This window comes from Dermochelys coriacea, chromosome 10 (assembly GCF_009764565.3).
Source record: "Dermochelys coriacea isolate rDerCor1 chromosome 10, rDerCor1.pri.v4, whole genome shotgun sequence".
Taxonomy (NCBI): domain Eukaryota; kingdom Metazoa; phylum Chordata; order Testudines; family Dermochelyidae; genus Dermochelys; species Dermochelys coriacea.
In genome coordinates, this window is record NC_050077.1 from 10,216,596 (window position 1) to 10,231,010 (window position 14,415).

General features: G+C 43.3%; 1 protein-coding gene across 2 annotated transcripts in view; it reads right to left on the reverse strand.

Annotated features, from left to right (window-relative positions):
* Positions 1-14,415, reverse strand: part of SDK1 (sidekick cell adhesion molecule 1) — a 684,215-nt gene that overhangs the window by 29,103 nt on the left and 640,697 nt on the right. For both annotated transcript variants that reach the window (XM_043493256.1, XM_038420360.2), the window contains 2 exons: positions 10,571-10,732; positions 9,178-9,303 (listed from right to left, as the gene is read on the reverse strand). In XM_043493256.1, the coding sequence (XP_043349191.1) occupies positions 9,178-9,303; positions 10,571-10,732 (288 nt within the window). The remainder of the gene's footprint in view (positions 1-9,177; positions 9,304-10,570; positions 10,733-14,415) is intronic.

A 14,415-nucleotide genomic window follows, 5' to 3' on the forward strand; every position in this document is an offset into this window, starting at 1 on the left:
ACTTTGTGTAATGACTCATCCATTCCCAGTCTCTATTCAAGCCTAAGGTAATTGTATCCAGTTTGCAAATTAATTCCAATTCAGCAGTCTCTTGTTGGAGTTTGTTTTTGAAGTTTTGTTGTTGAAGGATAGCCATTCTAAGGTCTGTAATCGAGTGACTGGAGAGATTGAAGTGTTCTCCGACTGACTGAAGGCACTGAATTTAGCCGTATAGAGTGGAAATCTATCAACTTCATGAAAAAAACTCAGACAGCTACAGACAGACATCATCTTCCTCTCCAAATGCAAACAGATGGACATCATACCAAAAGGACTGAAGGTAAAAAATCCATTACAATCTACATACCACACAGACTATGCTGACAGCTTGTGCCACACACTCAAAGAAACTGCGGAACCACCTGATCAACATCCTCTACAGCAAACAGGGAAAGATTAAGAATGAGCTCTCAAAACTGGATACTCTCATAAAGAACCAACCTTCCACACAAACTTCCTCATGGCTGGACTTTACAAAAACTAGACAACCCATTTACAACACACACTTTGCTTCTCTACAAAAGAAAAAGGACACTAAACTTTCTAAACTACTACATGCCACAAGGGGCCACAACAGTGGTTCCCGTAACCCACCCAGCAATATTGTTAATCTATCCACCTATACTCTTAACCCAGCAGAAGAACCTGTCCTATCTCGGGGCCTCTCCTTTTGCCCCTCCACCCCTACGAACATGATACAGTTCTGTGGCGACCTAGAATCCTATTTTCGACATCTCCGACTCAAGGAATATTTCCAACACACCTCTAACCAACATATTAACCCACAGAAACCTTCCTACCAACACTACAAAAAGAAGGATTCTGGGTGGACTCCTCCTGAAGGTCGAAACAGCAGACTGGACTTCTACATATAGTGCTTCCGCCGACGTGCACGGGCTGAAATTGTGGAAAAGCAGCATCACTTGCCCCATAACCTCAGCCGTGCAGAACACAATGCCATCCACAGCCTCAGAAACAACTCTGACATCATAATCAAAAAGGCTGACAAAGGAGGGGCTGTCGTCATCAGGAATAGGTCGGAATATGAACAAGAGGCTACTAGGCAGCTCTCCAACACCACTTTCTACAAGCCATTACCCTCTGATCCCACTGAGAGTTACCAAAAGAAACTACAGCATTTGCTTAAGAAACTCCCTGAAAAAGCACAAGAACAAATCCGCATAGACACACCCCTAGAACCCCGACCTGGGGTATTCTATCTGCTACCCAAGATCCATAAACCTGGAAATCCTGGACGCCCCATCATCTCAGGCATTGGCACCCTGACAGCAGGATTGTCTGGCTATGTAGACTCCCTCCTCAGGCCCTACGTTATCAGCACTCCCAGCTATTTTCGAGACACCACTGACTTCCTGAGGAAACTACAATCCATTGGTGATCTTCCTAAAAACACCATCCTAGCCACTATGGATGTAGAAACCCTCTACATCAACATGCCACACAAAGATGGACTACAAGCCGTCAGGAACAGTATCCCCGATAATGTCACGGCTAACCTGGTGGCTGATACTGCGATGGGTACCCGCATGGCCCCACAGTATGCCAACATTTTTATGGCTGACTTAGAACAACGCTTCCTCAGCTCTCGTCTCCTAATACCCCTACTCTACTTGCGCTACATTGATGACATCTTCATCATCTGGACCCATGGAAAAGAAGCCCTTGAGGAATTCCACCATGATTTCAACAATTTCCATCCCACCATCAACCTCAGCCTGGACCAGTCCACACAAGAGATCCACTTCCTGGACACTATGGTGCTAACACGCGATGGTCACATAAACACCACCCCATATTGGAAACCTACTGACCGCTATTCCTACGTACACGCCTCTAGCTTTCATCCAGATCATACCACACGATCCATTGTCTACAGCTAAGCTCTACGATATAACCACATTTGCTCCAACCCCTCAGACAGAGACAAACACCTACAAGATCTCTATCAAGCATTCTTACAACTACAATACCCACCTGCTGAAGTGAAGAAACAGATTGACAGAGCCAGAAGAGCACCCAGAAGTCACCTACTACAGGACAGGCCCAACAAAGAAAACAACAGAACGCCACTAGCCATCACCTTCAGCCCCCAACTAAAACCTCTCCAACGCATCATCAAGGATCTACAACCTATCCTGAAGGACGACCCATCACTCTCACAGATCTTGGGAGACAGACCAGTCCTTGCTTACAGACAGCCCCCCAACCTGAAGCAAATACTCACCAGCAACCACACACCACACAACAGAACCATTAACCCAGGAACCTAACCTTGCAACAAAGCCCGTTGCCAACTCTGTCCACATATCTATTCAGGGGACACCATCATAGGGCCTAATCACATCAGCCACACTATCAGAGGCTCATTCACCTGCATATCTACCAATGTGATATATGCCATCATGTGCCAGCAATGCCCCTCTGCCATGTACATTGGTCAAACTGGACAGTCTCTACGTAAAAGAATAAATGGACACAAATCAGACGTCAAGAATTATAACATTCAAAAACCAATTGGAAAACACTTCAATCTCTCTGGTCACTCGATTACAGACCTAAGAGTGGCTATCCTTCAACAAAAAAACTTCAAAAAACAGACTCCAACGAGAGACTGCTGAATTGGAATTAATTTGCAAACTGGATACAATTAACTTAGACTTGAATAGAGACTGGGAATGGATTAGTCATTACACAAAGTAAAACTATTTCCTCATGTTATTTCTCCCCCCCCGCCACCCCCACCCCACTGTTCCTCAGATGTTCTTGTTAACTGCTGGAAATGGCCTACCTTGCTTGTCACCATGAAAGGTTTTCCTCCTTTCCCCCACCGCTGCTGGTGATGGCTCATCCTAAGTGATCACTCTCCTTACAGTGTGTATGATAAAACCCATTGTTTCATGTTCTCTGTGTGTGTATATAAATCTCCCCACTGTATTTTCCACCAAATGCATCCGATGAAGTGAGCTGTAGCTCATGAAAGCTAATGCTAGGAAGGACTGCAGTTGGGGCTAACCCATGCACTGCAGGCAGGAAGGTGGAGGAAGGCTCCTTGTTTTCTCTGCAATGCGCAACACATGCACGCACCAGGCACAATCCTGTCCTTTGGGTTTGCAAGACTAAGACCTGGCCAACAAGACTTTGTCCTGTTCCTGACAGGAATACTTGGGTCTGCCTGTAGATGGACAGCATATTCGGGTTAAAAAGACATCTTATTTTGATGGCAAACTTTACTATCCAGTGTCGCAGTATGTAGTTATGAAATCCCTCATTGCATTTAACTTTCCCTCTTCCCCAAAATACATTTGCTATAAATGTCAGCAGCTCATGGGAGAGAGAATCATTAATGAGATATCTAAGTGGGAGAGAGGGGGGGCAGATTGGCTTCTGTATTAAGTGGAAAATCATTAGCATACTGTGCACAATATTTCCCACACAGGTCATGGTAAGGAAGGATTTGCATGCCAAAAACTAATAGCTCAACAGTGTACCAGTGCAGAGAAACCAATGAGAGAAGCAAAGTTTGCACCAGTGACTAACACCCCCAAAACAGATGCAAGGCTAGCTTGTCCCACTCAATTCCTGTTTAACGTACTGTGAGATTCAGCACAGCTGGCGATGGGGGATGCAGTCATATTGCTCTCAATTGCTTTTGCCTCAATAACATCTGTCCATTCCTTCATTTCTTATTACCTTTCATTGTGTACGTGGAATCCGATAGGAGGGGTAAGCATATGACACCAAAAGGAGAGTTCCTTTGAAAAATAAATCTTCTTTTGCTTCCTGTTTTTATAAATGCTGCACCGCATCAAGGCCCAGCCTCATTTCCTGCTGACACAAGAATCTGATCTCTATCTTCCAGCTTCGATTTCTCCATCAGTGTAGAGAGGCATATGCATGTGTGTGGCGAGAAGGCTCTAATCACTCTAGAAGACACTAACCCCTCCTACCTATCATCATGTTGAGCCTCGGCTACGCACACAGTTTATTCCTCTGAAACGGTGAGCAGTGTTGTGCACTGCAGGTGTTCGAACAGACGCCACACCAACACAAAAGCTTGATATCATGGACAATTAATCAGGGTCTCTATGCTGCATAAAACTGTCAGTCAGTAACAGAGGCTTCTGGTTCTTATAAGACAGGCTAGGTGACAAAGGACTGGCATGCTGGAGCTGGGCTAGATGGAAACCTGTCAATTATTCATTTCTGAAACACTAGCTTTTCTTTCTTTGTGTAACTGGAGAGCTGTGTTGTAAAACTTACTAATAATCAGACATCAGGAGATTTACAAGAATAGAATCTACTGATCATTAGGGCCTCCTGTACTTGGTCAGTGTTCATCCCACAAATGACAAGATTAAAATGTTAATTTCTTGAGTAAAGGGAAAGATTTGGGTTATGATGCCAACTAACAAAAGGACAAGAATGGAAAGTGAAGGCTGACAAACTGTCACTGCACGCAGTTTGGAAGCAGGAGCAAATGAAAGGCCCCATGGCAGGAGCCAGAGATGCAGCTGCATCCTTCACTTTGAATTTACTGAATTTTGCTGGTTTGTGTCCATGTTAAACAAGGAATTTACTTATTTGTTTAAAAATAAATAGAAAATGAAAAAAAAAAAGAAAGAAAGAAAGAAAAAGAAACATTACTCAAGAGACCAGAGATGAGCTAGAGAGAGATCATTCCACAGGGCTCCGGGAAACAAAATGTCTCAGCCATTTAGGGGAGGGAAAACCCCCATGCTGAGTGGAACGGTTCTTCCCGAAAATGTCTGCCCTCTGGGAAGAGTAATTTTGAGGACAAAATACAATATTTGCCTGATTTGTCTATATTCTAAATACGGGCTTCATGGCTATTTGGGGCTTATTTGGCCTATATTAGAAACCATGATAACTGGAAGCATGTTTAAATGCATTTTCCTACTATAGGGTTAAGCCATGCCCTTCTACAGGGAAAAACCAGGTCAGCGCCAGGAAACTTTGCATCATCCTGTCCTGGGCATTGGGTGTCTGTCCCACAAAGCAGGCAGATCCATGGCCTGCCTACCCTGGAGATATCCTATGATCTGCAAGGAAATCCCACAGATCTCAGAGCATCTGCAACAGGCCAACATAGGCATTAAGGCACAATGCCTATGTACCATTCGCTCCACATATCCATGGCAGCATGGATCCCTCAGGAACCTTTTGGGAGGCCAGTAGCAGGGGGCGGGGAGTCTGCAACATCATCCATGAGGAAAGCTGTGGGCTTGGAGGGGGACAACTCTGTGCAAAATGGTGATCCCCAGACTACACCCCTCTCCTCACCAGCCACAAGTCTTCAGTCACATGGAGGGGAAGCACATGGGATGCCACAGTGTTGCAGAATGCAGATAAAGCCACTTAACTCTTCCCTGTGGTAAAATTAGAGCCATTTGGACAGGTCTGTCATTCTCTACCTGTTCTCTGCACATAAAAGCAGAGGGCATGATCTGATACACATTACACAAGTGGCCTAGGTGATATTTACTGTGAGAGTGCCCAATGGATTTACTGTAACGCAGGAGGAACTGAGCTGGAATCTATTTCTCCTGCCACAGAATGGAGGGAGGAGGGGAGAGACCTCTGTTTTTCTGAAAATTCTCCCACTTGCCCTGAAATCTCTGAAAAAATGCTGCTTTGTCTGTTCTGTGCCAGTGTCCGAATTATATGCTAGATGTGGAGGAGGTAGGCAGGCTGGTCACCTGACATAGATCCAGGGGAACAGCAGAGAGGCAGGATAAATACCCTTACCTGTGTATATAAAAAGAAAAAGGCAGCAGGACAGAAGGGCCTCTTGAAACAGAGCAGTGCGAAGAACAACCTGACGAAGTGGCAACTCAGAGCAGAGGCCAGGGTTTATTATACTAAGACCCCTCCTTCCCTGGTGGAGGGCAGCTCTGGCAGAGAGCTACAGCAGGATAAATGAGATGATATGGCAGTTAATGTTTTGGGTAATGAGGCCTATAACAGAGGACACCTGAGATCCAAAGCCCTAATGTAATGGTACAGTGTTTAAATATTGACATCATGCTAAAATTTTTTATTTGCCTCTTAGATGCTTCTGTTCTTGGTCACAGAAAGATGGAGACTTCCCCTTTCTTGCTTTGTATGTGAAAGGCACATGTCAACTGCTCTTCTCTGAAACAGCAACTGTTTAAAAACAAAACCAAAAAGTCTCTCCAACCTGCGTTTCATTGCTCAGTAACAACCCAGAAGACAGGTACAGCTTCTTAGCATTATATTTAAAAAAGATGTTTTTCTGAAATGCCCAGCATGGGCAGTGGAAATTAGCCCCCTTCTTTTGCGGAGTTCTAAATTCAGATGGCAAATTCCTGCATGCAGAGATGAGGAAGAATGAGATATTTAAAGGAAGCTGAAGCCTGCATGAAATAAGCTAACATTGCAATTAGTCCCTCTCCTCACTTGGATCACATTTCACGCTCTCTACAGCTTCAACCAGAACTAATAACTGGAACGTAGCATCCAAATGGCCAGTTCATGTGCTACAGCAGCATGAATAGGATTAAAATAATCTGAGGAGGAAATAAATGGTTTAACAATCAGATCCTGAGAGCAGGAGCACTAAGAGACCTCTTCCCTGTTTGTTTGCAGGCTCAGTAGAGTAGGGCCAGGATGAGTTAATGTGGCTCAGGCTTGCCATGGAAAGATCATTCTCTCCGCATAAAGCGCCTGCGTTCTATGAATCCCTAGGCAGTGAATGTAAAACATACACTTAAATGATGAGCCACGAATGGCAATGAGAGGGAGTTGTGGTGTAGCCATTGCACTGCAGTGTTATCTGCTTACATGGAAATGCTCCTTCTGAAGTCTTGTAATTTGTTTCCACAGTGTTAGGGGAAAACAATAGAGCTCGGGGTTAGCCATCTACAGTGAGATGTGAGTGACAGTGGCTTCACCAGGATATCTTAAAGAAAGGTTGAAGCTAAAGGATCTCCTATAGTTTATGTATGCTTGTTTTTTCAGCACAGCACTTAAAATTTTCTTGCTAGTATGTGATAGGTAAGTGGGATGTAGGCCTCACTCTCAAATACTCTTGTTTTATTGAGCACCATTTGCCTGGACTGGTAAAAGTTCAATGACTGTTTTGTCTGAGTGTTACAGGATGGGCCCTTTAAGGGCTTTTGACTTAGCCCCACCTGTGCCTTGTCTGGTCCTAGCTGATGAGTTTGGGCTTGGGCCAGTGGTTGGGTCAGGTGACGGAATATCTGATGATGGCAATCTGGGGATGAGGCTTCCTATAAGAGTGGGTCTGCTCCCTTTGAGGGAAAATAGGGACTAAGAAAGACCTAGAGGAGGTCTCTTCAGAGAAGCCCAGAGTCTGGGATAAAACTGACAGCACCTTTGCTTTGAGTGATCTGGGGAAGGTGAGAGAGCTGGGATTTGAAGTCTTGATACCAGGGTAATTGGGGAGATACACCTGCAAGGAGGCTGTTGCGGGGATCCAGAGAGGACCAAGGTCAGAGAGGAGTGGGAAAGAGGCTCTCCCCACCAGTCAGAGGAAAAGGCCTGGCTGGAGCTACCTGCAGTGGGGTCAGGAACAAAAACTTTAAGAGGGTCAACAGCTTTAAGAAGCTTGGTTTGAAGAAATGCTAGGCAGCAGGAACTGGGTTGTGGAAAGAACTTGGGAGACCAGTAAGGGGCTGAAGAGACAATGGAGGGGGTGGGAGGTAATTTGTTTTAGTTTAATATTACATTTAAACTGCATTGTTTTAATAAACCACCCCAACCAAGATGGGCTGTTGCTCAACTCACAGAAGTCTGGGTGCAGTTATTGGGAAGCCCCAGAAAGGGAAACTGATGCAGCAGTGGGGCCCAAACTCAGTCCATGCAAGGCCTTGTTAAACTTGGACATTCCAATCCTTGAAGAATGTGCATATTTTATTAGCTTTGTTTGAAAACCATTATCAAGGTTGAGTCCTCGAAATTAGGAAAAGGTAATGGAATCACAGTGGAACCTTGGAATTCACGAGGGAAGCCTGTATCCCTAGGGCTGAAGATCACAATAATTCAGTCTATGGTTTAGCTAATCCGTACTGGGAGAGTGCTAACGAAAAACCTTAGTGGAATTCCATCGGTGGCACTCCTCTCTCTGACACAGGTCCGAATTAACATCCAGCATTAGTTAGAATGACAGTGCTGAAGTGCCATCTGTCAGAGCAGATACAAAAATGAGGCTCTGACCCTTATATGGTGTGTCTAAACTTGGAATTCGGAGCTTGAGGAGACACACCCATGCGAGCTCTCATTGAGTTAGCGCACTAAAACCAAAATGTAGCCAAATCAGTGCGAGTACAGGGATGGATAATACATGCCTAGGGTCTCTGACAGGCATGTATCTGGGGCGGCTAGCCTCTTGTGCTGCTGTGGCTAAACTCTAACTTTAGGGGCAAGCATGGGGATGTCTCCCCCAGCTGGGAATCACACCCCCAGCTCGAAGTGCAGATGTATCCATAGTCAATAAAGATCCCTTGACATAATAACTTTGTTGTCTTGATCACATTCCTCCTCTAGAATGAACTTGAGATGTTATTCTGTACGTCCACTGCAAAAAGCCATGTTTTCTACTGATACAGAATAGCTGCTGCATTCTGCCCAGAAGAGGTGTATTTCAGTGGTGGATCTGTGATCCTCAAACATGCAGTTTGCAAAGTGCTTGAGGATCCTTCTGCATTAAAGGGACTGCATACATGTACATTATTTTAAATTATGAATAACTTTAGTTCCTTAACTGGAAGCTTTGTTGGTGACATATGAGGAAAAATGGCACAGTACTCATGGCAATTTTCTGTGACTATTTCCAAGCAGGAGGAAATATGACAATTAACATAGCAATATGTTTACAGAAGGCAAAAATAGGAACTATGTCAAAAACACTTGGTGGTGGGCATTTAGAAAAGAAGAGCTGTGTCTTTCTTATCTTTCTTCAAAAGGTCCCATTCCTCTGCTTCCTGGACAAATAAATTCTCCCAAACTATTACACTGTGGCTAGGACTATGGTGTGGACTAAAGGGAACAAGTTCCCACCGCCAAATCCTGTCCACGTTTTATGGGGTTTTTTTCCTCAGCAGTAGTTCCTCCTACCTGATGGCCGTGCCTCTATGATGTAGCCAGTTGTGGGTTTGTCCCCTGAATCTCCCTCAGTCCACTGCAGAGTCAGCCCAGAAGTAGATTTTGTAGCCAGAATTTCCTGAGGGGAACCAGGAGACCCTAAGGGATGAGGCCAGAATAGCAAACATCAGGGGGTGTGAGAGGTGATCACATTATACTTTGTAACATCTTCAGAAATATGCACATAAAAACCACACACAGAAGCCAAATATATACACAGGGTAAACCAGTTTAATAGGCTCAAATCTTCCCCGGTTCGAGCACCACAGATTAAAATATCAGCTGCTGGGTTTTACAGGGGTACCCACGTCAACTAAGCAGACCAAAAAAAAAACAAAAACAAAAACAAAACCCCCTGTACTTTCACCACTTACATCTTTGCAAACATTATCCCTGGTATTCCTGCCTACAGAGTCACCCCAGCACCATCCCTGGAAACTCAGAGAGCAGTAGCAAAGACATGGTGCCTGTTCAGTCATTCAATACCATGTCATTAGCACATCCGACCAGTAGTTATAACGCCTGTGATGTGGGCATGAGGATGAGTTAAACTGCAGCATCATGTATCACCATCGCATTTACATGGTACGGAAGGTATTTCAAGAACATTATAACTGTTGCACAAACATTATAGGAGAGCTATTTATGATCATATAGCACCTTCAAAAGATGAGATCACAAGGGAGGAGTGCAATGAGAGAGGTGGAGGGTAGCTTCTGTTTGATTAAGAGGGCAGGGAGACACAAAGTAGATTCGTGCATGAATACTGCACAGATGCTTTAAAGACTACCAGTCAGGCAGAGATCATTGTAAGACCTTTAATTTTTCTTGCTGTAAACATAATGATTAAAATGAATCATCTGTTTAACAATAAAAAATCTTGGTGCACAAACCAACAAGTCAGGGAGTCTGAAGTTAAGCCTGCTGCTCCCCACTCAATATATTCATGTGTGTAAGCCAAAGCATAAAGACACAAGGGAATGTTTCTGAATTCTCACCAGCTTTACACCCAGGAAACACCATTGATTTATATTGGATTAATTCAGGTCTGAATCAGGAGTATGATCAGTGCAATCAGAATGAGGATCATGCTGTCAAGGCACGCCTTTGAATTCCCTTGGCTAGTTGGTTTGTCTTTCAGTTTATTTGCATAGGTTTTTGCAGTCAGTCTTTTTGGATTCATAAAAAAGGAAAAACGTTTTTCATGGAATGTTATGAACCCACTAAATCATGCCTAGAGCCCTTGTGACTCAATTCTTCTTCGGACTGGAAATGTATTTGTGCATACACTGTATTACTCCCTGCTGTTGGATTGAATTAATGTAATTGGCTCTGGTCTGTTGCATGTTGCTAAGGTTGCACTTACCCTCTGCTGGCCCAGCTGTGATGTTGGCTTGTAGCTCAGGTCCATAGGTGATGGTTCTGGCTTGCACTCTGAATAGGTAGGTCACCCCCTTGGTGAGATCTCGGACCTTTAACCAGCGCTGCCAATTTCCTTTTATGTCCACAGTCACCACCTTACTCACCCCTGGAGTAGCCATTGAGATGAAAAATAAGAGAGAGTCTCAATGCAAAAAAGCAACTGAGCAGAGCTTATCATGTCTAGATAAGTAAAATTATCTCACAGTTTGCTAAGAAAGTATTTCTTACAATTAGTGGGAGTTTAAATAGTGATAATAGCCAATTTTCAGCACAGATAAGTGTAATTAGAGTTTAAGCTTGATAAGTGGGTGCTGACAAGAAAAAAACCTTACAACACAACTGGGAAATTACCATGAGACTACATGCAACCTCACTAATTACACTGGGAAAAAAGGAGGCGGTAAATGAAGAGGGTTGCAAGCGGCACAGCTCTTCCTAAGCCAGACCTTCTCTGTGTGGTGTCTCTTTGCCATGTACCTTGCAACACTAGTCCAAGCAAAAAAATACTGTGCCAGATTCATCTTTGCCCTGTACCTTGTACTTTCATTTACACCAGTGTGAAGTGAGTGCACCATGGGTATAAACAGTTACCACTCTGACTCAGTAGTGTTTTACACTGAAGTAAATGACCACACAAGGTGCACTGCAGTAGTGAATCTCATCAGCTGCATTTTAATTTAACGGGACAGTAAGATCCTCCCCACTGTTCAGGGGAAAAGGGCTGGAGTAGCATAAAGGGGCCCTAAAAGTCATGGGGCAGAAACATAAGGCTGTCTTCCAAGGACCCCCTCACAAGCCATGGCATAAGGGGTGGACCCCCAGAGGTAAGACTGGGTATGGGAGTAATGTGTCAGGGGTGGCGCTGTAACATGCAGCACTGAAGAGATTCTGGGCAGCACTACGGCCCACAGGGCAGCCCCAGGAGGTTGTCATAGCTGAGACAGATCCTCAAGATTGTCTGAGTTGCACTGAGAGCCTCTCCCACTCTTGGAGGAGCCCAGGATCAGGAGGGTGCAAATGTGACTTAAAACTACTTCAGTGGCACATTCCCCAGTGCTGCGATTTCTGTGCTGTGATTTGTAGAGCCTTACCCCTATATTCTACACACACACACACACACACACATTACTTTAACTATGTTACTGTCATCTCTTTGGATTAAGCCTGAAAGAATTTAAAGGATTCAATTTACTTTTCACTCTTTATGCAACACTTTCTCGCACGTGCATTCCTCTCTCATAGAACAATGAAAATCAATTCAGTTTCTTTCACTAACATTTAGAGTCAGTTTCACATTCAGGTTCTCAATGATGCCCTATGTAGGTTGCAAAATTGCAGAGGCGTGATTATTTGAAAACAACTGTTTTCACTGGAATATTCTAATATAATTACATGGAAACATTTCTTAAGTTTTGTACAAATTGTTTTACAAAATTTTTGGGGCTAATCTGAGTTGACAACGTCCTTTTAATATTTGCTAGTGAAATAAATGTATGTAGCCCTTTCCACACAAATAAGAGAAGTTGCTCTGTCAGGAGGAGTATACTAGTTTTGCAGTATTCAGGGAAATACATTATGATTAGAATTTCCAGTTTTTGATGTAAAGTTTATGCAAATTATCATCCATTTTCAAGATGCAGTTGTACTAGTTAAATTAAAAAATGTTTTCCAAAGGGTTTTTGATCAAAATTTCATCCCAGTTACAACTTCCTATTCAAAGAATCCTTTCTTATTTAAAAGAGAAAAAGCTCTAAGCTGCAAAACTTCTCCTTCTACATCTAGGTATATTATTTAATTTCTCAGTGACAAATGTGGAGACATAATCCAACAAAACACTGAAAAGCAAGAACCTCTGAAATTTCAAACAAGCTTTTCCACCCCTCCCACCCTTAAACTGAAAAAAAGGCTCCAGCGTAGTTTTGTTGTCAGTTATTGGTAAAACATAAAATTGTACATGTCTAAATATGAATGATGTGGAGAAGACAGCACTAGAGAAGATACTATAGGAAGAAGGTTTCAGAGTAGCAGCCGTGTTAGTCTGTATTCGCAAAAAGAAAAGGAGTACTTGTGGCACCTTAGAGACTAACAAATTTGTTAGTCTCTAAGGTGCCACAAGTACTCCTTTTCTTTTTATAGGAAGAAGGTTTTAAATGGTGCTTAGAGTACAGTAAGAGAGAGGTTGTTCCAAGTCCTACGAGAAAAGGCACAAAATCATGAGTTGGAAGAGGAGACAAAGAAAACAGATTTAGGGAGGAGAATTTGGTAGAATTCAGGGTACAAGTGGGGCTGCCAAAGAAGACAGCACAAACAGGCATGGTAGGGAAGAGCAGAAAATGGTGAAGATAAGGGTGAGTGGGATAAACTGGATGCACAAGGAGAGAGAGGGATCTGAGAAGTAGAACAGAGGAAGGGAAAATGATTTATTGCTATCAAATATGGAGATGAGAGGGTGTTCCTGGAGTCTCATTTTTTCTTATCCCCCCCCCCACATTGTAATTGCCATCCATGCCAACTAGTTAAAAGGGAAAACTACAAATACTGAAACAGAAGTTCAGGATAATCCAGAGAGTATTTTCACAGATATACTGTGAAACACAGTACCCAGACACACACATCACACATTTCTTATTATTTTCAGCAATGGGATCTCCAACACTGGAGCATGAACTTTTCTTTCTTGGCCAACTGTGAGTGAAAGGGGGACAACACATCTACAAGGAATGGGTTCTGGTGGATCAAGGTGCATTTGAGACTGCAGTCCTCTTGCAGCTCCTTCTGTTCTCTCCAGCATCCAGCTGCAAGTGAATTGGGTCCCTGATGACCACTTTTTAGGTGGTGCTTTTAGCTTGGACTTTACCCATCCCAGGTTGCTGGAATCCTGAGGGCAACTTTGAACTCTGTGAATTGCCCATTCAAGGACCTCTGAACTGGTTAAGTACTTGGGTAGCTCCAGAAATTTTTAGCAGGTATATTTTTCATGAAGGTTCATCAATTTGTGCTCCTCCACTGTACACAGTAATGGCAGCTGCATAATATCCCCTTACCCTGACATCCATCACCAGCAACTGATCAGACACACCGTTTTTGCCATATCAGTAATCCATTTAGTCTGATATCCTGTCTCCAGCAGAAGCCAGAATCTGATGCTTCAGAAAAAGCAAGCCCTTCACAAGTAATGCAGCTGCCAACTGTGCAAATCTGTAGATGTTGGGCAGGGGAGGGGGAAATTCCTTCCTAACCCTACAAGCAATCAGATTATACACCGAAGCATGAGATTTGATTGACTGCTGAGAAAGCCCAATTGCTTTCATGAAAGAACTATTTCAGTACCCGACAAAAATACTTGAAACACTAATATTTCCACATAAAAGATGGCTTCCCTTTAAGTTTTACGTATGAGAGAATAAGAAGCAGGAGAACTCCAAGGTATCTGAATGTTCTTTATGCCCTGTCCACATTTCCTGGTCAGAATTATGCATCCGTTCTGCATTAGCTCTTCATGCTGAAACTCTACAAAGGGTGAAAGTGCTTTTATTCTCCTGCTTTCATTTCTGAGTATGACTTTCCCCATGCACAAGACATGGAAAGTCAGCTATAAAGAAAAACTTTATTCCTTACAGCAGAAACAAATGCTAATGATTAATATCCTTATTTCTTCTGAAAGAAGTTTAAAATGGATTGGCAATGGTTGAAATTACTCGACCCGCTGTCACTCTGCCAAAGCTAGACATCCTATTGAATGACTGGAAATGTATTAGGAATATAAAAAATATTTATAACTCCCTCCCT